At 37.5% G+C, this 23,199-nt stretch overlaps 1 protein-coding gene across 1 annotated transcript in view; it reads right to left on the bottom strand.

Moving 5' to 3' along the window:
* Window positions 1-23,199, bottom strand: part of fstl4 (follistatin-like 4) — a 227,200-nt gene that overhangs the window by 188,256 nt on the left and 15,745 nt on the right. Inside the window, exon 3 of the mRNA XM_048166722.1 lies at window positions 16,772-16,805. Coding sequence (XP_048022679.1) covers window positions 16,772-16,805 — 34 coding nt within the window. The remainder of the gene's footprint in view (window positions 1-16,771; window positions 16,806-23,199) is intronic.

The raw sequence follows: 23,199 nt of genomic DNA, 5'->3' as shown, positions 1-23,199 counted from the left end.
TGTCAAGTGTAAAGTTTGGTGTAGGGGGGATTATGGTGTGGGGTTGTTTTTCAGGGGTTGGGCTTGAACCCTTAGCTCCAGTGAAAGGAACTCTTAATGCTTCAGCATACCAAGACATTTTGGACAATTTCATGCTCCCAACTTTGTGGGAAAACTTTGGGGATGGTCCCTTCCTGTTCCAACATGACTGTGCACCAGTGCACAAAACAAGGTCCATAAAGACATGGATGAGAGAGTTTGGTGTGGAGGAACTTGACTGGCCTTCACAGAGTACTGACCTCAACCTGATAGAACACCTTTGGGATGAATTAGAGCAGAGACTGCGAGCCAGACCTTCTCGCCAACATCACTGCCTGACCTCAGAAACGTGCTTCTAGAAGAATCATCAAAAATTCCCATAAACACATTCCTAAACCTTGTGGAAAGCCTTCCCAGAAGAGTTGAAGCTGTTATAGCTGCAAAGGGTGGGCCAACTCCATATTAAACCCTACGGATTAAGAATGGGATGTCATTAAAGTTCATGTGCACGTAAAGGCAGGGGTCCCAAATCTTTTGGCAATATAGTGTACGTTGGGATAAAGTTTTGGATGTTATACTTTTGGTTATAGTCCACTTTAGACATTCTACTAACTATAAATAACTTTGCAACTACATGTTAACTAACTTCTCATTTAGTGTATCAGTAGACTGTTAGGTTAGGGTTCGGGCTAGTAGAACAGGTTGACATGTAGTTGCAAAGTTACTTACAGTTAGTAGAAGGTCTAAAGTAGACCATTGAAATAAAGCAACCTGGTCTCATAGGAGAGACGCACCCGTGGGCACGTTTTCGCGAGACACAAAATTACGTACCGACAAGTACGTCTCGCTGCAGTTTCCGACAGAAACGAACGCTAGAGGCCGGTAAAACGTCGATAAGCGCTTTTGCTCGTTTTCACACACGGTTTCGATGACAGCCGGGGTCGGATTATCGATTCGTAAAGACTCGTTTTGGCGTCTCCTCGTGCAATATCATGTTACGACTTCAAAACGCATCTGACCAGAGTGCCCGATTTGTAAACGAACGTACTTTGGACTTTCCGGCTCTATGCGTTTCGCTTTTTTTGACCGTAACCAAGCTTGCTCGGTAGCTCAGCCGATACGGAGTTGGACTTACGGCGAGGAGTCGACTCCCCCTGCCTGGGTACGAATCCTGTGAAAGGCGATTGACGGCAAAAAAAAAAAGAGCTCAAAGAGAGATCTAAACGAGCTGAAAAACGGATGCTTCTTACGTCACGTTTGCTTTTGTTAACACTATCGGGTAGGTTTAGGCGTAGTGTCGGTGGGAAGTTATTTTAAAACGCAACGGAGCGCAAATGTCAAATCGAGAACCGCGGCAGTTCGTCTAAAAAGCAACGTCATAAAAATGTACCGCATTCACCCTATTATCTGCTCCGGCAAAAAAAAAAAAAAAAAAGAACACGCTTTTAGCGCCGCTCAGTGGACATTTCAGAGCGAAACTGCAGCGATATGTACTCCTTGGTACGTATTTTGCGACTCGCGAAAACGTGCCCACAGGTACGTTTTCGTCATGAGACCAGGTTGAAATAAAGTGTTACCCAAGTTTTGCCTTTACATTTACAGGTACCAGAGTTGAAGGTTTTCTAGTTAGCTCAAACACATGGTGTTTATTAGACAGTTTAATGTTGATTCACAAATATCCACATAAATCAAATCACGGTCATCCCCTACCAAATAGCCTCTCAAAATAAGATAAAGTGGAAATAAAAATATGACATTTTTTTAAAATAAAATATTATGTGCACTAAATGTAAAAAATAACATATATTGCAGTAAAAATCTCTAGACATACTTAAAAATAATAATGTACATTCATTTTTCTTACCCCTGCATTCGAAAATGTTTTTCTTGTTTCATGAATAATACTAGAAGAATTAATTTCTTTTAAATAAATCTATATACAGTAGTGTACACTTTATTCAAGATAAAGGCCTTGTGAGTTGTTATGAATCATCTGAAGCCGAATGATAGAGCTCAAGTCATAGTGCCGTGTCATGAGAGAACCAATGACATTTGCCATCAATGAAGTGAAACCTGGTGGAATAGTGTTGAGTCAAACAATCTTTTATATCTTTATGGTATTTCGTGAAACTTCATGTTAACTATGAACTGCTGTCAATGGAAAAGATTCTTAATATTTCTCTTTTTGAGTCCCGTATAATTATACAGGATAATATAATAATATAACTATTTCTTTAAATGGTGTTCTGTCCATCTGATAAACAGCGGTCAGGATGAACACATGGATGAAATAAAGGATTGATTGGTCTTGAAGCACAGCACACATGCAAAGTGCTGTCACACAATTCCAGCTGTAGAACATTTAGTAGGTAAACCAGAAACCACCACAAGTATCTAAAACAAGCCCGGATATAGAGAGAGAGAGTTAGTTCACCTGAGCCAGATTCACATTTGCTCATAAATAATTCATTGTTTTAATACTAGCGACACAACAAAACCGTGCTCACGTCTCTGTTGTTATTTTTGTTTCACTGTCTGAACACACACTCAAATGTACCAGTAAGGGTTGTTCACACACTCAGTCCTGCTCCATTTTAAATTGTTGCAGTATAAACATGAGCTAGACAGGCATTTTTAAAAACAACATGAAATCAAAATTGACAACTCTTGTTTTTTTTTGTTGTTGTTTTTTTTTGGGGGGGGGGGGGTGCAATTGCAATATTGCAATATTTGTAGTGTTGATGCAAAAATCTCTAAGTCCATCTGAAATATTTTCTTTTAAATGTGCTTTTTTTTTTTAATCAAGCTCCTATATTTGGGTTTAGTAATTTTACTTTAATGGCAATGAAAATGTTATTAGTCAGTTATTGAAATGTCTCATTTTCAACAATGTCACTTTAGTCAATTCAATGTTTGTTTGTTTTTTTTTCGCAAAAACAAAGTCCACCTCTTTGGACAACATCCATTTCTGTCAGTTTTACAGCAGCAAAAGGAACACTGTTGTGTTTGGGCAACTGTAACGATGGACAAAACATGATAAAAACTTAAGTGAAAGCCGGTTCATATGCACACCGCCATTCATCTTGAAATCATATAATTCGATTTGCGTCTTCCGATTGGTTCTTCTGTGGACTTAGAGGCTTTTGCTGACAAAGGGAAGTGGCGTTTAGCGGTTTCTGCCATGTATTTCTGAATGGGCTGATTTAACGGATTTGAAGTGAAAGTATTTGATGAACGAATACTATGTGCAGAAAGCATTTGCTCAATATCATTATCTCATTTTTGATGGAGGTGGCGTTTAGCGGCTTTTGCATCTGAACTCTTCTCTGATGATGTGTTTACTGGTGTGAGGACGGGGCAATCTGTCACTCACATGAGATCCACCAATCACAAACCACAACCTTCCAATCAATTCCACACAAACAAAATCAAGCCCCGTCCTACATTTGTTTTTCTTCCGAAAGCGATTCACTCAGATATACATCACAATATGGTACACAAGACTTGCACAACTTCCCTTTCAAGCTGACTTTAATTGTTGCCAAGGCAGTCAAGCTGTTTACATTGAAGCAGCAACAATAAAACCAAAACCGTGTCTGAAATCACACGTTATATAGTGCACTATTACCATGTAGTGGTGTACGAAAACACATTACCTAGTACACTGATTCAATCCCATTATACACCACAATAAGAAGTGTGTAACAACTACAAAATACTCATAGGTCACAGTCAGGGTCTTGTCGATTGATGCCCTTCCATGAACACAATGGCCAACTTATTCTGCCTAATAAATGCTGGAACTGAATATGCATAATAGTGCAGTCCTAAAGCAGCAAATGAAGACGCTGGTAATTGCCTGTCAAATACAGAAATGAACAAAGTGACACAATGAAAGGCGGGCAGTTCTGTCGCGTGTGCATCTGGGCAGTCTGCTCAGCTGCTCGATTTGCATATCTGTGAGGTGTTAGAAGACAGCCATGAAACCCTGTATTAACACAGATATACGCTGCATGTCTTCAGGAAGATATAACGAGGCTCAAGCCATATCATCATATAAGTAACGAGATGATAACTTTATTCTATTTTTTCACTTTCTATGTAGTGCATCTCTGACATGCTGTCATCTTGACTTGTCATTTCTCAGGGTGGATAAATGAATGGGAAGTGTGTTTGAGTAGCTGAATATTGCTTCAGATCAGCCGTTCGCAGCCTCACCAACCATCAGTCATTATTCATTTGTAATGTTCTCCTCCACTGTAGCTCTCAAATTTCATTTGCACTTCTACATATGCAGATATAACATCAGGATGTAAAAAAGTTACAGTAAAAGAAGACTCAGACTGTATTAAAGTTCAGCGAGGGCAAACATGGAACCATCAAAATTCAAGAGATATTTAGGAAGCAAAGACTTTGTCATTTACTGCTCCGAGACACAGCGGTTGAGGATTCAAATGTAGTATTTATTAGAAGGGTAATCCACAAAACAGGCAAAAGGTCACAAACACGGGCAAACAGTCCAAACAGATACCAGGACAGGAACTCGGACAGACAGGAAAACAGGACAAATCCAGAGAACAGGCAAAGGTTCGAAAACAGATAAACAACGGCATGCTCAGAAACGCAGTGATGACACATACAAGACTTCGCAGAGAATAACAGAATGAACCAGGCTTATATAGGGTGAGCTAAACAGGCTAATGAGACACAGCTGAAAACAATGAGTGCTGATGAGTCTGAGCAAAGGATTATGGGTAATGTAGTCCTCGATGGAGTTGACAACAGTCTGGGGTGGAGTGCCCTCTGGTGGCTATCAAGGGCACTCCAGCTGGTGATCGAGACACACTTAAAACTATGAACACAAGCCTGTTATTGTTGATGAAATGACAATATGTTATATCTACCAAGTTCACCAGTAATTTTGCTTATGAGATTAACACCGCCCTGACCTAACCTAAACCCAACTATTTGGCTTTTCTTTCATCCATCAAACGTTACAAAGACATTTAAAAGTGTAAAAGCATCAACAAATTACTACCAAAGTCCATGAATAACCCCCAATTATTTCTGCAGCAATATTACGAACGTGTTAAAGATGTATTTTGTAACATCTTGCCTTATTCAAAAATGTTCATTAACTGGAACATTGAGCGATAATATTTCAAAGTGATTTTTGTCATTTTGTCAAAAGAGCTTCGCACATTCACGTTACAAATGACCACAACCACTCTTATGTTAAAAATGAGGTAGATATCGATTCTTATTTTTCATGAAAGTTAATGGAAGACTGGAAAATACACTGAATAAAAAGTTGTTGCTGCTTGTTCAGTTTATTTAAGTTAAATTGCAACCCAGTCTCATTAGAAAAATGTACCTGTGGGAAAGTTTTCGCGAGTCGTAAAATACATTCATACGTTCATTTTTTTGCCTGAACATACAAACATGAATATGGTACGTTTTTATGACGTTGGTTTTTATATGAATCACCACAGTTCTGATTTGAAATTTGCACTCCTTCACGTTTTAAAATAACGTACCACCAACACTACACCTAAACCTACCCGATAGTGTTAACAAAAGCAAATGTGACATAAAAAGCATCTGTAATTGTGCCGTTTTAGCTTGTTTAGATCTGTCTTCACGCTCTTTTACCGTGACTCGCCTTTCACGGGATTCATACCCTAGGCTTTAAGTACAACTACGTTTCAGCTGAGCTACCTTGCAAGCTTGTAATGTCAGGAAAGCGAAACATATAGAGCTGGTTAAGCGATGCAAAGTCCAAAATATATTCTGCAGTGATATGTACGTATTTTGGCGACTCACAAAAACATTCCCACAGGTACGTTTCTCCATCTTTCCATGAGACCAGGTTGTAAAATGAGCTAAAAACAAATGCTTTTTATCACGTATTAATTGTATTGTGTTCAGTCTACTTAAAACGTAAAACTGAAGTTTACATGCTTGTGAAGGCATGTCTCAACAGGTAAAAGTGGCTACTTTCAATAAAAGGTCCAACATGCTGTGTTGCTATTTGTCACGAGTATGCTGGTTATAATACTGGTGTTTGTTGCAATAATCCAACAATTCCGTATTTTTTCAATGCATTTATATGACAAAATGTAGGTTGTTATTGTAATTTTGGGGCTGCCACTCCCTACACAAAGAGTGCAATAATCGTGAACAGCCATCGGCTCGTCTCTCGTGAGCTTAGCACCTCAACTCTTCACCACAATAGTAACCAAAAACACAGACGTATCATGCATAAATGAATGAATGAATAAATAAGTAAATAAAAGACAAAATTTTAATGAAGTTATTATCTCTAAAAGATAGCAATGGCTTGGTGTTGCTGCGCTTGGTATCGATAAGATGTCAGACGTGCGCAGGCATTACACTCCCTCTGTTTACTGAGTCATGTAACCCGTCGTGACAGTCTCTGATTAATATTTCCACTGCCCCAGAGATATGCAGATACAGCGTGTCCTCTGCAGGATGACATAGTGCTGCAAAGGACTTCAACAGATGAGAGTCACAGCCATGACTTATGGTCCGATCGCTCCTCGAAATAGACCAAATGAGATTAAGATGTTCAGCTTATAATACAGGCATCAGTTAAGAAAATCGACTGTACATTCTGTATTAAGGGGCCAAGAACTGATTTAATCTGTTTCTCTTCTTATTATTCCTCTGACCGGGAGGGTAAAACTAGGAGAAGTGTCTCAACTCACAGCAAGACAAGATTCAGGTCACTGTCTCCAATCAACAGCTCAAATAATAATCTGGTAAAAATACCAGATTGCCGTCATTTAGAATTTGTTAAAAAGGTAAAATGACTTCTGAATATGGTATTTTCTTCTCGCAGTGTTAACAAGAGACTGATGTACATGCAGCATTTACCATGGGTTTTGCCTGCTAAATGGTCATTTACAAAAACTGCTCATTATTTCTGAGAGGTAATTTACGACTTAAGATCTTCGGATGAGAGCTGCAGGTTATTATTCTCAATCAATACTGATTCCAAATAAAGCAAGAACTGTTACTGTGTTATACTGTGAGACTTAAATGAGTCTAATTACTCAAGAGTTATTCATTGTGCTAGTCCTCTTGTAATAAAAGGTGTTGAAAATACAATCAACCAACAATATTGTTCATGCATATAAAATATATATAGACTAAAAAAACAAGAAATTCATGGGATTCATAGGATGCATGGTGGCAAGATAGAAATTCTAATTTATTTATTTAATTAATCCTTTTAAAGGTATTTTTAGGTGAGATATTTACATGTTACTACATGCACTTACTATAGCAATAACAGTAAATTATGTATAATTACAAGTAACTGACCCTAAATCAAACCCTCACCCTAACCGTAACTCTATAGTTAATTAATATCACTCAGTACTTATTTGAGTAAGTACAATGTAACTACGTCAGATCATAATTTATTGAAGAATGATGATGGAGAGCAGATCGTTCAGGCGAAATCTGACATAAACAATGGACAATATATCAATATTTCACAGATATAATGCTTTTGTGGACAGAAAGTGCTATTGGATGTTTTTCAATGGATGTTTATCATGGAAATTTTACACAAGTGCGGCGGATTGGATTCATCTCACGATCACTATTTCATCACAAAGGTATGAAGTCCCGTTTTGATTTTGCTTGTTGTCATTTGCACTCCCGACACAAATTACAATATTACAGTTGCTGGAGCATCTCTATCATAAAACAGACACCATAGATTGAAACCAAACCCTTAGCACTTACAAAAGATGTATAATTTGTTAATATTTGTTAACATGTAATCTATATGTTTTAAACAAAGTGACGTCGAGCCCGAGGTCGGGACAGTGCGCCTCAAAAGGTTAAAATAAAGTGTAAACCTTTTAAGTTGCAAACATCATTTGAGTTATGTTGGTAGCACTTTATTTTGCAGTCCTGTGCTGCATATACTGTACATACTATGTACTTATTACAGTAATTACAATAACTGGGTAATAACTTGGTACTAACCCTAATTCTACCATCTAAACCTAAGCTTAACCCATGTAGTTACTTTATATTACCCAGTACTTTACAGTTACACAGCAAAATCCCCAGAGTTAACCCTCTGGAGTCTGAGGTTGATTTGGGGCTTGGAGAAGTTTTGACATGCCCTGACATTTGTGCTTTTTTCAGTTGTTCATAAACATATAAATGACAAGTGTCATTACACTGTATTCAGCACAAACTAGGCTACAATAATATGTGAGGAACATGTATGTACATGTTTGTGTTTTTGAAGGAATAATGTTTATCCGTGGTTATTGAAAAAACAAAAAACTTAAGTCACTGAAATAAGGCCAAAAAAAGTATATTAAATCTGTGTTCATAAGACTTCTGGGTATTGGAGGTTGTAGACTAGAGTTTTTGCTTCAGAATTATGTAAAAATTATGCTGCCTACTCCTTCATATAAAACAATAGAGAGATTTAAATTTTCTAAGACACTTTTGGTCAAGAAACACAGTATGCGTGGAGGCGTGAATCCTCATGTATAATGGGTGATTCTCACCTGAGAAGACAAAAGAATTGAATAATAATGACCTGAAATGACTTGCATATTAATGAGGCCTTTCAGTCAGGTAGGCTGTGAAAAAACCCTCTATGATCATGCTGATAACAGGATTAAAGTCCACTCAGGACAAAAAAAAAACATGATTTTTGTGATCTCATGCATGTACGTATTATTGCACATGATATGAAGAAAATTGTGTATAGGCCTATGTTAAATTACAGTACCAGTCAAAAGATTGAACACATTGCCATTATAATGTTTTTAAAAGAAGTCTCAAGTCTCTAACCAAATAATGGTTTTCTATTTTAATATACTTTAAAATATAATGTATTTCTGTGATGCAAAGCGTCTGAATATTCCTACCTCTAGGGCATTTCATATAGGCTACTATATTTGTTATATTATAGAGCCTAAATGTTGATGTGCAGTTGACAAACTATACATCATTAAAAAGATCTAAGACTCAAGCTTCACATTTTGACTCTTAAAATCTTATATTGACCATAATTTCTTAATATGCTTAAAAGCATGCACATATGGAGAAATATTGATGGATTCTCATATGTTTATATCAATTTTCTATACAGAGGAGTAATATGTATTATTCTATATTTATTGTCATTATTATGAGCGCTGGATGCTGTGTTTTTAATTCATACTTGAGCCAGAGGGCGCTCTGCCCCTTTTGTCCACAAATGCCTCAGTAAAAGAAGAGGCAAATCATGTGACAATCAAGGAACTAACAGATGCAAGAGATCGCTAAATATGGCTATTCAAAACACTTTTCAAGACAATAAATACACGATTGAGACGATGAATGCATGTATTGACTGAATTTGCGTCTGAATAGCGCTGGCTCCGTGGACGTGGCCGCATTAGCGGATAATGAGCTGAATCACGGACTTCTGACATGGCTCTCTTTTCATACAGATTACATAAACACAGAAGGTTTGTTTTCGATTTGACTTACATGTTTTAAAGCCTGACATCTTAACGTTTTTTTTAGACATAAGTGTAATTTTTTTGTCATTAGTATTCACTAAGTTACAGTTCATTTTCTAAGAACTATTAGATTGGACTTCGTTCAGAGGGAGAGGAGAGATCACGCATCATGTTAGTTTTCTTTATTTTACAAAAAGCACAACATTTTGTTTTTACTCTGAGTGTACACAAATGAAAGAAGATATTCCACAGATTAAAATGGTGTATAACTCTTAATTGTATGTGCAACATTGACAGAGTATTTTGAGTCTCTTTCACACTGGTAAGAAAAAAACCACGGTGGTATCGCCGGCGATACCTTCAGACCTCAGAGTGTTAAATCAACTCTGCTCAGATTTCATATGGTCCCTCTCTATATAGTGTTAAAGTAACACTGGAGCAGAGTTAAAGTTAATGAGATAATTAAGTGATTAAGTTATGATTGAGCATTATTGATGAACACCTGCTGTTAACAAGCAGAATCACTGAAGAGAAACACAATAACTACAAATGACTTCCAGCCACAGCCTTAGATGAAATCAACTGAAGATAAAAGACATTAAATCTCTCAAGATCTGATTAAACAACTCCACAAATAGCACATTATCTCATTAATTTGAACTCTGCTTCAGTGTTATTTTAACTTTATGTAGAGAGGGACCATATGTCCTCTGAGCAGAGTTGATTTAACTCTGGGGATTTTGCTGTGTACTCAAACTGTTGAATGTTTTAGTTTTAGAGTGTGTTCACAACGTAGTCTGTGTCCTCAAAGGTACTACGAATCCTGAAGTGGAACAAGAATGGTTAAAAGATTCTCATCCCTACTCACAAGCTCAACTTCAGCCATAATAATTCAACATTACGATTTGTTTCTGATGGCCTGCTGATTTTGGTTTCTGAATTTTATGGACTGCGAGCCGTGAAGACTTTATTGGACCTAGGAATAATATAATTACACACCTCTGGAGAGTTATTCTCCAGTAATCTGACAGTGACGTATGACTGATACTGCACTGTAATATCTGTGTGTTGCTCTGAATGTCAAAGAGGTTCAGTAGCCGATTCTGAAATAAAGCTAAAGCCTGTGCAGCAGAGGTGTTATTATTAACTCAAATTAAAACTTTAATTAACTTCCACCATTTTGGTGGATTTCCACCTGATTTTGGCCTAGCCACATTGAAAAGCTTCTCATACCCACATACGGTGGTATAAATGCAATATATTGGTGACATTTTACAAGAAATCCTTTCAAATTGCATATTCGCTATTGCAGTAATGAAACTGAGTCAAGCATCTAGCAGTTAGAACGTAACGGCAAACAGATAGCCTATTTTTTTTTTAAGCAAAATAATCATATTGATACAAGCAATTAACATTTATAAGTTAATTACTTGTCAGTAACGCACACAATATTGCACAAATTATAGCGATCATGAAGAAGGTCTTCACTCTCTTACAGTCTGGGCCAATATGAACTGACCCGTCGAGGCATGGACTCCTCTAGACCCCTGAAGGTGTGCTGTGGTATCTGACATCAAGATGTTAGCAGCAGATCCTTTAAGTCCTGTAAGTTGTGAGGTGGATCCTCCATGGATCGGACTTGTTTGTTCAGCACATCCCACAGATGCTCGACTGGATTGAGATCTGGGGAATCTGGAGGCCAAGTCAACACCTCAAACTCGTTGTTGTGCTCCTCAAACCATTCCTGAACCAGTGGCAGGAGCATTATCCTGCTGAAAGAGGCCACAGCCACCAGGGAATACCGTTTCCATGAAAGGGTGTACATGGTCTGCAACAATGCTTAGGTAGGTGGTACGTGTCACAGTAACATCCACATGGATGGCAGGATCCAAGGTGATGCTCACGTGTCCACTGTTGGCTCTTTCGGCGGTGGACAGGGGTCAGCATGGGCACCCTGACTGGTCTGCAGCTATGCAGCTCCATACACAACAAACTGTGATGCTCTGTGTATTCTGACACCTTTCTATCAGAACCAGCATTAACTTCTTGAGCAATTTGAGCTACAGGAGCTCATCTGTTGGATTGGACCACACGGGCCAGCCTTCGCTCCCCACGTGCATCAATGAGCCTCGGCCGTCCATGACCGGATATTATATTTATTTCTATACTGCCGCCTGTTGACGCAGTTGTGTAACTTAGAGAACAATTTTTGTTGTCAAGACGAGATCATGTGAAAATATTAAGTAGTGATAATGAGAAAACCAGAAAGTATAATAATCCATGGCCTCTTAGGGCTTCCATAGGTAATATACATTATATATATATCAGTGCTTCCCACACATAGACTTTACTTGGGCGGGCCGCCCAGGTATATTAACGGCCGCCCAAGTATATTTGGAGATACATTTTTGCTTTTATTATTTTTATCCTCTTATACTTTTATATGCACCCAAGATAATGAAACCATCCGTGATCGATTAACTAGTCGTTTCGTACCTGCTCGTTATGTGTGCGTCAGAACTGTTTACTCTCGCTAACATTCCCACGGGCGCTGCATTTTGCAAAGTCACAAGGGGGCGCTGTTGCGCTTTCTACAAGCTCACACAACAGCGCTTCAGTCTGCTTCAAAGTGATTCTCAATCAATGAAAAGCGCAGATTTATGCCAAGCGATTGCTAATGAACTCAATTTGATGAATTATGACAATGTCTACTTCATGGCCTTTATATAAAATGTTTTAGACGGTTGTAAGAATCTGAAGGATCAGCCTGCAATAGTACAGACATTTCAAAATAAGAGTCCAGGTTTATTTCGGGCTTGTTTATAATTAAAAGTCACATGCTAAGTTTTTTTCTTTTTCTTTTGGGCATTATTGGTATTTTGGTTACACATTAAATTGTATTTAATTTAATTTCCATTTAATTCATAGTAAATTATTGTAGTCTCCCCCACAGGAAGAACATTATTTGACGCATATATTATTCATTATATACATTTTACTAGTAAAATCTGTGTCCCATTCACTGAGAGAGACACTATATGACAGCAAGGAGAACACAGGAAAATGAGAACCATTTAAATGCTGTAATTTTGCATAATTTACAATGCATAATATTAGTATGTAATTAAATGTAATAGTATGCTATGTAATTAAAATTAATTTCAATAAATAAAAATACTGTTAAAAATCACACATTATTTGTTTGTCACATGTAGTAGACCATTTCTGTGCTGTGGGTAATAGGATGATTTTTCGCCCTGCTACCACCATATATTTCAAACCTGTGGGAAGCACTGCATATATTATATATATATATATATATATATATATATATATATATATGAAATCAGAAAATACAAAAATAAAATCAAATTCAAAATATTAACAAAAACTATAATAGTATATCAATGATACTAAAATAACACTGGAATGCATGAAAAACATCCTTAAAACCTCCAAAGATAGTGTGAAGACACTGTAGCTCTCCACTCAAGACATTATGGCCATGTATTCACTGCAATGGTTTCTTTAGTGACAACTGCATTCAAATATGGAAGTGAATCCCTTAAATTACCGCTCTCTGTGTGTGTACAGAACACAACTCACTCCCGAAAATGCAATGATTGACACTGTTGTAACCATGGCAACATTCTGGTGTCTCACACATTTGTTGTCTGCTATTTTTGACAAAAGTAACAAACAACTAGTTTTGTTTATGCTCATTAGGCTGCCTTGCAGTGTTGCCATGTCCATCTTATTAAGATTTTTTGGGCTTGTTGTTTGAGCTTGGCGTAAAAAGCGATCTAGTTTATGGAGTTAATAAAATAGGCAGGTGCGGGTCGCAATATTCTGGTCTTATTTTCAATATAAAGCATTTGGATGTATCTCAGTTTATAATGGACTAGTTCACTGTTTTGAGACACACATGCCAGATGCGTGTTTAAATACAAACTGTGTGTGAACAGTACAGGATTAAGCACTAAAAGGTGATCTGGCAACTGAATTTAACCGCAGCGTGTCAATGGTCATGCTGGCAGCTGTTGTAGTTAGTACTTCAGCACGTTACGGAGCCGTTTCGCCGTGTGTTATGTTGTAATGTGGATGTGACCGAAGTGATTGCTTTATTAGTTCAGGGCTGGGGACCAAGACTAACAAGACCATCCCTCCGTTTTTTCACGAACCCTCAATCCATTACGGACCGCCGTGACCCAGACGCGTAAGCGAGCCGGGCGAGGTGCTGCGCCTTATCGAATTCCCTTCCAATTAGCGTAGAAACCAAGCAGAGGGCTCCTTAATGGGCTTTGCCTAGTGATATCATGTAATTCGCAGCAGTAACAAACCTCTCCTTGTGATTTCAGGCTAATGAATCCTGGCGGTTCAGCCGCTGATTTGATTGTGCATTGTTTCTGCCACAAAAGGGGTCTTTCTCGCAAGCGTTCTCCCGTCTTTCTTCTTGAGTGACCTTTTCGGCGCGCTGCCTGCGGCACGTTATTTATTTATGATTTGTGTAGAAGCCAAAAGGCTGTCAGCCTGCCCTGTTATCGTTTGGTCATCCACTTAAGTGGCTGGGTGGCTGGGTAGAAGCGTGGCGTTCAGAAACTGGGGCAGTCTGATTAATGTCAGCCTTTGGAAGCGAGACGCACAGACATGACAACAAAGAGGCCTCTCTGGAAGGGAGGGAAACTGAGATAACGCACCGCGATACGCAGACGCGCGCACATGAGAAGGGATTGTGATGCCAGCCGCGGAAAGAAAAATCAAACATGCCATTGCGTGTTTTGTTAAGTTTAGTCCGAAGCCAGTGAATAATTAGTCCCTGAGGGGAAATCAGCACATCATTTGCATATTTCTGACACACTGGAGAGGCTGTCTGTCTGCAAACACAAAGGATGGGAAACTTTTTCTCCGAGTGATTTTTGTGAAGCTTTTGATCTGCCTTACTTTTTTTCAGGTGTAAATCCATAAAAGTAAGACTTTCCTTTGCTCAAATCCAAATTGACACACTAAAACATTAAAAGCAGCTGCGTTTCTACAAACTAGACACTAAAGGGATCATTTACTCATAAACAAGAATTCTGGCATTATTTACTGTATAATGTATCATGTTAATGTTGAAGTTAGTGGGTTTGATGAATGCTTGCATAAAACCACCCATCGCCCTCGTGAAAAAGAAGCAATTTTTTTAATAATTTGAGTATTTATTACCAAAATAAGAATATACTTAAGCATGAACAGAATGTAATGTTTTTAGACACTTAATTTCATGTTAATTACAGTTAAATAAAAATTTATTATAGTTTGAAAGTATATTAAATGCAACTTTAAACTGTTTTTAAGTAGCACTTAAGTACATCTTTATATGTAATTTCATAACTACTTCTATTGTCTTTGAAATAAGATTATAGTGTACTGATGAATTTACTGACAAGTATTTCTGATAAACTAAAATATATTTTAATGTACGTTTTATTGAAACTTGTATGTATTTAAATATATTTGTAATGACTTTAAATCAGTTACTTTATATGCACTGTAAACAATTATTTTCATGATTTGTTATTTTTTCTTTTGTCAAATCAACTTAATTGATAATTAATGTGGTTTGAGTTTCTGTTGATTAAACCAATCGCCTTCATTGTATTAACTCAAATTTTTAATTTCAATGAACTCAAAATTTTAAGGCAATGAGGTAACTTACTTTAAATTAAATTTTTACAATGTGTGCGTTATGTTAGTTACCGCATCAAATTAGGTGTACTTCTTTAAAGCATGACAAAAGATTTTTAAAACATAATTATTTAAAATGTTTTTTTAAAGTAAAACAATTATTTGACATTACAAAGTTCTCTTTTTAAAAGTGTGTTAAAAAAATAAAGTCATGAAAGTGTACACTTAAGTGGCCTTTTATGTCATTAATATATTATCTGCAAGTTTGTTTGTTTAAATATACTTTTAAGATTTAAAGTACACTACAAGTGCACAACCAATACTATTAAGTTTTTTACAAGGGTAGTAACATGTTAGTTATAGCTAGCTCTCAGACAATCATTTCATTCAAATCAAATGGCCACAATGATGTGCAAAGGTTACTTCTGATTTGGCAATGTCAAAGCATGCCCTGCAATCAATACAGAAAACAAATCATTACTGCTATACAGCACTACAACCAGAGACACATAAGTGCACACAATAGCCAATCTAATGCCTATTCAGCACACAGAGAGAGAGAGAAAAAAAAGAAAAAGAAAAACACTTGTATGTGCAAATGTAACAAAGAGACTCTCACTATACACTTGCATATGCACTGTTAACCAACATGCAGTATATATAATTTTAAGGTATAATTTTAATTTTAAAGTTTCTCAGCCCGTCCTAACCACAAGCTCTTCTCTTCACCACAGAGGAAACCCCAACCAGAAACCCCTATAAATCTCAACAAAATAGATTAACACATCTGTCCAAATTTTTGCAAAAAAAAAAACACAAAATAACACTTCATCTCAACATGTATTCTCCTTATGCAGTCTGACGCAAAGCATGCTGGGAACTAGAACTCTGCTGCACTCATACAGTTAAAGTTCAATTTAATATATTCAGTTATTCACCTCACTTAACTTTTGTCTAATAAGTACAATGAACTTTCAGTAATATTTGAGTGAAATTAACTAATTTAGGTAATTTCACTGTCCGGTTTTACAACTCCCATATAGTGTATCTCCAAATAATTAGATCCTTTAGATCCCTAAAGACCAAAGTTTGCTTTGGTTTTCCCAAACTCCAACACTCGAAAATGACAGACAATGCCATAAATCAACAAAGCCGAAGGTGAATTCAAATAAAACACCCCAGACTCTTGGAAAAAAAGGTTCAGTGTGGTTCTATATAGATCCCTGGGGTTCTTGGCTCAATTTTATGCCAAAAAGGTTCTAAATAAGGAGAAATGTCTTAAATGACTGCATACTTTCATGTTTAACATGTTATTTATTTATTTATTCTTGTATAAGGTATGTTTATGAGCTGTTCAATTCCTAAAAATGCAATTAAAATTAAAAATTAAATGTAAATATAATTAATGAATTAAAACTAAATCCATAAATCCCATAATGGGAACCCCTAAAAGGTTCAGTACTGTATATATGAAGCGTCTGACAGAACCCTTTAAGGTTCTATATAGAACCGTTTCTTCTGTAAGTTAATGCACAAACTCAATGTAAACAAGGTTTAAAAACATGCAAGTTTGGACTTACTTAGCTTGACTTTATTTTCAACTCCTCCATATTGCTGCAAAAGAAAAGGGTGGAAAATTAATATGCAATCCATAACTGTGTGGCAGAACTATTTCATTGGTAAGTAGTGAAGCTAAAAATGTTACGTAGAGTAAAACAGAAAATATAAACCTTTGTTTTGTAAACCAAATTTAAGATAGACAGTATAGTCCACTTTACAAGTGCATGTCTGATTGACACATTCCAGAAAAAAAACAAACATGACATCAGTTGATCAGTTTAATTTACAAATTTGAAAAATTATTCAACATGTGATAACCCTAAACATTACTGAGTCTCAGTGGAGCATGTCCTTCTCCCATTAAGGATGTCAAAAAGTGACTGTGTTTCAAACAGCAAATACTCTTACTCTGAATTTATATCCTACGAGTAAGAATACAACAAACACCCTGGTGCAGTGGCTCCCAAACCTGTCCTGAAGGACCCCCAGCACTGCACATTTTGTATGTTGCCATATCTGACACACCTACTTCAGGTCTTGCGGTCTCTACTAATGAGCTGATGAGATGAATCAGGTGTGTTAGATGAAAGAGACATCCAAAATGTGCAGTGCTGGGGGTCCTCCAGGACAGGTTTGGGATCCACTGCCCTGGAGAAAACAACTCTGAACAGAACAAGTAGTCTGACAAGGTTGATGATATGGGAGTCAGTAATGTGTAATGTCATTAAAATCATGCACATAAACACAATGTCAAAGCAAGTATGTAAGTAACATTACATTGTACTGATCAAAACATACTGCACACAGGGTTTTTTTTCTTCAATAAACCATTATACTCTGATGTACATCACAATAAAGAAAAGATCTGTTGCTACGTCTGTTTCACATTACTTAAAGTCGTGGGCGACCCTCGCTTCACTGAACAATTAATAAGAGTTAGAGAAGAGCTATTGTGCATGTGACACAGTGTATTGCATCAGTCCAACAGTTTACTAAGCCATTTTACTTCACTTTCAAATATATTCTACTCAACAGACAGACGATTACTCATAGTGAACATTTAAACATCTTGGAGAGAGTATTACTGAGTGGACTGTTGTAAACAGAACGTGACACAATGTTTAAAAATGCATGCGTGCAACATGAGCAACTATTCCAATCCTGATTGGCACTATGTTGTCCCGTGACGGCGTACCGCGAAAGCTGTAAAGGATACCTGGAACAAAGCAGAGTTAGCTTCTATTTCTTCAGCAAGCTCTCTGTGTATACAGTATGTCCAATAATATATATATTATGGTGAATAAGCAGTTCGGTCTGTGTGTGCCTCCCTGCCCTCTCTACATTATGGGAGGGGACACACACAATCTGTGAGTGAGCTGCCTGGGAGCGGAGCATGCACAGTCAGCTCTACTCTCAGTAACCCGTTCTGGGATGCATTTCCCGTACAACGACATAACTCATTACTTCACTACCACAGTATGATGCATCGTTGAGCAAATCAACTAGCTAGTTACAACTGTTTCCCGAAACCGTATTGTCACAAACCTGTCTTTCAGCCACGTTGGTGAATGATGTCATGCAGGTGGTGGAGTAAAAACTTCTTTAAATGAATCCGTTTGAGATTGAATTAATGCTAGATTTTTGCTATAAATTACAGAAATTGCATCTAAGGACTAATTTTAATTTTTCTCAGTTATTTTGCTTTAGTTCCAGATTCAATCATAGGCTCGTTCTTACCAACTAGAGCACGTATGCACATGCACACTCTTCAAAAACGGTGCTTCAAATCTTTTGACAAACTATTATACCCCCGTGATGAATACGATCCTCAACTGGATGGAACTGGAATAAATACTTTGACTGTTGCGATCCTATCGGACTTATGATAGCAACCTGAATCGTAACAAAGCATTGTTCACCAGAGGAGAACTGGCCCCCCGACTAAGCCTGGTTTCTCCCAAGGTTTTTTTTCTCCTTTTTAACACCTATTTGCCACTTGTTTGCCACCTGATGTCACCTGTTGTAGGTTGGGATCTTTCACTGTTGCTTTTGGCTTGCTTAGTTGGGGACACTTGACATTTGACTTGACATTTATTCAACAGTGCTTTGATCTGCCTGCATTGACACTATTCTTTAAGAGCTGCTGTGCAGCCACAATTATATACCAGTTATCAATGTAAAGCTGCTTCAACACAATCTGCATTGTAAAAAGTGCTATATAAATAAAGGTGACTTGACTTGACTTGACTAAAATATGTAAGTGACATTTGTATATATTCAAAATAAAATATATGCATTGTACTTAATCTCAGTTTGCTGCTTTTGCTGAAGATAATGATTTATTAAGTCTACATGTCCTAAAAACAAGAAACTATGCTTCTAACCACAGGTCGATAGCTGTTGTTCCAACTAAACAAGTTTGTGAATGTTCATTTGAGCTATGTTAGTAATGACGGAACTTGCAATGTTAGTTGGCTAACGATGCTTTTGGGAAACGCACCCCTGGCCGGCCCGAATGTGGTTCACAGACAGCTCTCCTTGGGAGATTTCCATCAGGAAGGACCTTCTGTCACAAGATGGCACAATTTATCACTCCGAGCTGGAGATGTGGAAACTCTGGGTTTGGCCCCTGAGGGGGATCAACTCTTAAACGCTGGTATTTCAATGGAAGTTGTTGAGACCATTCTAAACTCTAGAGGTCCCTCCATGAGGAAACTTTACACCTTAAAGTGGAGAGTCTTCACTTTATGGTGCAGAGAACACCAGTTGGACTTCAATGCTGAAGTTCCTTCAGGATTGTTTTTCTCCCGGTCTAGCCCCCTCCATGTTTAAGGTCTATTTGGCAGCCATAGCTGCTTACCACGCACCATTAGACGGTGGCTCTTTGGGGAGACACCATTAAGTAACTTGTTTCCTTCATGGCACTTGAAGAAGGTTGAGGCCTGCTGTTCATGCGAGAGTTCCAGCCTGGGATCTGGGCATGGTTCTAGAGGGGTTGTCCCTGGCACGTGTCGAGACTTTGGACTCCAGGTAGGGTCAAAGCAATTTTGCACCCTAGACCAGGCTACATGCCTAAAGTTCCATTGCACATTCAACCATCTCGCTGACCTTTCATCGTCTTACTTTCATGTTGGCAGACCAAGAGAAGCCTAACTTGCTTTGTCCAGTTAGAGCACATGAAACTTACATCCACTGGACTGCTCATTGATGTAAATCTGACCAGCTGCTGTTATGCTTCGGTTCATCCAGGTGGGGTTCCCCAGCTTCCAAGCAGAACATTAGTAAATGTATAGTTGAGGCTATCTCTACAGCTTATGAGGCACGTGACCTTCCTCTGCCTCTGGTTGTGAGAGCCCAGTCTACCAGGAGTATGGCAGCTTTGAAAGTTTTATTATCAGGAGTTTTCCTCCAAGAAGTGTGTGATGCTGTGGGCTGGTCTTCTCTGCACACATTTATCAGGTTTTACAGCCTGGACCTGGACTATATACCAGTCTCAAGTAATCTCTTCCTAAGTTGTGCCCAGAAAGTTTCACACTAGGACAGGCATTTGTCAGTATGGTACAATGGGTATTCTGTTCCCCATAGCATCATCATCAAGCGGCGTGGAGATCCCTCAAAAGGGAACGTCTCGGGTTATGACTGTAATCATGGTTCCCTGAGAATGCTGCGTCACCTTGCCATACATCCTGCATGCCTGTGAGTAGCTTGCTTCAGCCAATCAGAAGCTAATGCTGCTTTGTTTCCGGGTATACTTTATAGCTTCTGCTATACGCCATCATACGGGGTTATCCAGCACCAATCAGGATTGGAATAGTTGCACATGTGCTTCAGACACAGTCATGCTGCAGGGTTCCCCATAGCACTGTCATCAGATGCAGCGAGACGTTCCCTTCTCAGGGAACCATGGTTACAGTCATAACCAAAGACATTTCCCTGAACTATAATTGTACAACTTAAATACCCATCTGTTCCTCACATCAAGTTACTGAATGACTTTGAAAGACTTGGAATATAGAACAAACTATATTGAACTGAAAAACTAAACTGAGACTGAGAAGTATTTATGAAATGTCTGCAAGAAATATTCAAATGATCAGATGTTCATTGAACAAAAGTATGTCAAAGTTACAATCTTTGGCTTTCATTAATAGTTTACACCATGAAAAGACATCAGTTTTTTTTTTCCCTGTGGTGTTGTATGAATTAATCAGATTGAGAAAATTAACTGAAAATGATTTTTTAATTATCTGTTAGACCCTTTATTGTTTCATCCCAAAATAGTGAAGAATATGATAACACTGAAAGCCTTTAGTTATCACTCAGCCAATTTCCTCCAGAGGATAAGTGTTTTGTTTTCAATCGAACACATCCACCATTCCACTCAAACGGTGACAATGCAGTGAAGAACGTAATAAAACTTCTGATGTTGATAAATGAGGACATATCGATGAGTCTGACATAATTCAAAAGGAATTGAAAAAATTGCACAAATAGCAGTACAATGAGGATCTCTAACAGACAGCTGATTCAGTGCCCTGATATGATGTACACAGTTATCTAAATAAGTAGATAAATAGATGTTTAATTATTTCTTATTTCATTCAAATGAAAGTTCTCATAATGTGCAATAACAAATAAACGACAAAACATATGGATGATACAGTGAATTTAGCCATTTCAATTAAATTAAATGAATAGCTGTCATTTGAATGTCTTATTATATGGTGTACAGCAAACTGTTTAACCCTTTCTGTTTTACATTTCATGATCAAGAAAACTCCTTTGAGGAGAAAAAGATGCAGTTCAAAGTAATACAATAAATGAAGCCATCTATCTTATTAGAAAAAAAGGTTCAATATTCTATATAGAACTCTTAAAAGGTTCTATATATAAAGTGTCTGACAGAACTTTTTCTTCTAAGAGTGTAGGTTAAAAACATATGAAGTCGTTTCAAATACGGCCACTGGATGCTGGCACCATAAATCCATGCATATTTAATACCTTAACATCTCTGATGAATTAAAAAAGGGTATGTTCTTGGGGTTAGTGTGTTAACATGAGTAGTTTGGGAGATTGACACAGCGCTGGGTTCAAACTAAGGGCTTTTTACAGCACACGCACCACTGAACAAACGTCATTTCAGCAGCACTTTCAGATGTCTGCGTTTACTTTCATACGTCTGTGTTCTACACAGACTTGTTTTAGCCAAGTCTAAGCCTAATATTGTCTGTAAACGTAGAGGCTTTAAGAAATGCCTGAACTATCTTTGAAATCATTGCGGTCTCATCAGGAAACGTGCCTGTAGTGAATTTCCTCCTGCAAATTCTCACCTTTTGTATGACTTGATGAATGCTGCATAGAAGTGGTTTGAATGCCAAGTTCCATATTTTGGCATGGATAAAAAATAACTTTGAAAAAAAAAAAAAATATATATATACATATGTATATATACACATACAGAGCCCTGCACATGAAATGCAGGAAAAAAACTGTAGACTAAATGATGTGAAATAGTAAATCATGCACAAGATTTAGCAAAGCAACGAAACAAAATAGTAAATTGTGCGCATGATTTAGCAAATCGAAGGAACGAAATAGTAAATCATGAGCATGATTTAGCAAATCGAAGGAACGAAATAGTAAATCATGAGCATGATTTAGCAAATCGAAGGAACGAAATAGTAAATCATGAGCACGATTTAGCAAATCGAAGGAACGAAATAGTAAATCATGAGCATGATTTAGCAAATCGAGGGAACGAAATAGTAAATCATGAGCATGATTTAGCAAATCGAAGGAACGAAATAGTAAATCATGAGCACGATTTAGCAAATCGAAGGAACGAAATAGTAAATCATGAGCACGATTTAGCAAATCAAAGGAACGAAATAGTAAATCATGAGCACGATTTAGCAAATCAAAGGAACGAAATAGTAAATCATGAGCACGATTTAGCAAATCGAAGGAACGAAATAGCAAATCATGCAGACGATTTAGCAAATCGAAGGAACGAAATAGCAAATCATGAGCACGATTTAGCAAATCGAAGGAACGAAACAGCAAATCATGGGCACGATTTAGCAAATCGAAGGAACGAAATAGTAAATCATGAGCACGATTTAGCAAATCGAAGGAATGAAATAGTAAATCATGAGCACGATTTAGCAAATCGAAGGAACGAAATAGTAAATCACGAGGACGATTTAGCAAATCGAAGGAACGAAATAGTAAATCATGAGCACGATTTAGCAAATCGAAGGAATGAAATAGTAAATCATGAGCACGATTTAGCAAATCGAAGGAACGAAATAGTAAATCACGAGGACGATTTAGCAAATCGAAGGAACGAAATAGTAAATCTTGAGCACGATTTAGCAAATCGAAGGAACGAAATAGTAAATCACGAGCACGATTTAGCAAATCGAAGGAACGAAATAATAAATCATGA

The sequence above is a fragment of the Megalobrama amblycephala genome, linkage group LG18 (assembly GCF_018812025.1).
Source record: "Megalobrama amblycephala isolate DHTTF-2021 linkage group LG18, ASM1881202v1, whole genome shotgun sequence".
NCBI classification, from domain to species: Eukaryota; Metazoa; Chordata; class Actinopteri; order Cypriniformes; family Xenocyprididae; genus Megalobrama; species Megalobrama amblycephala.
This window is presented reverse-complemented; position numbering and strand designations above follow the sequence as displayed.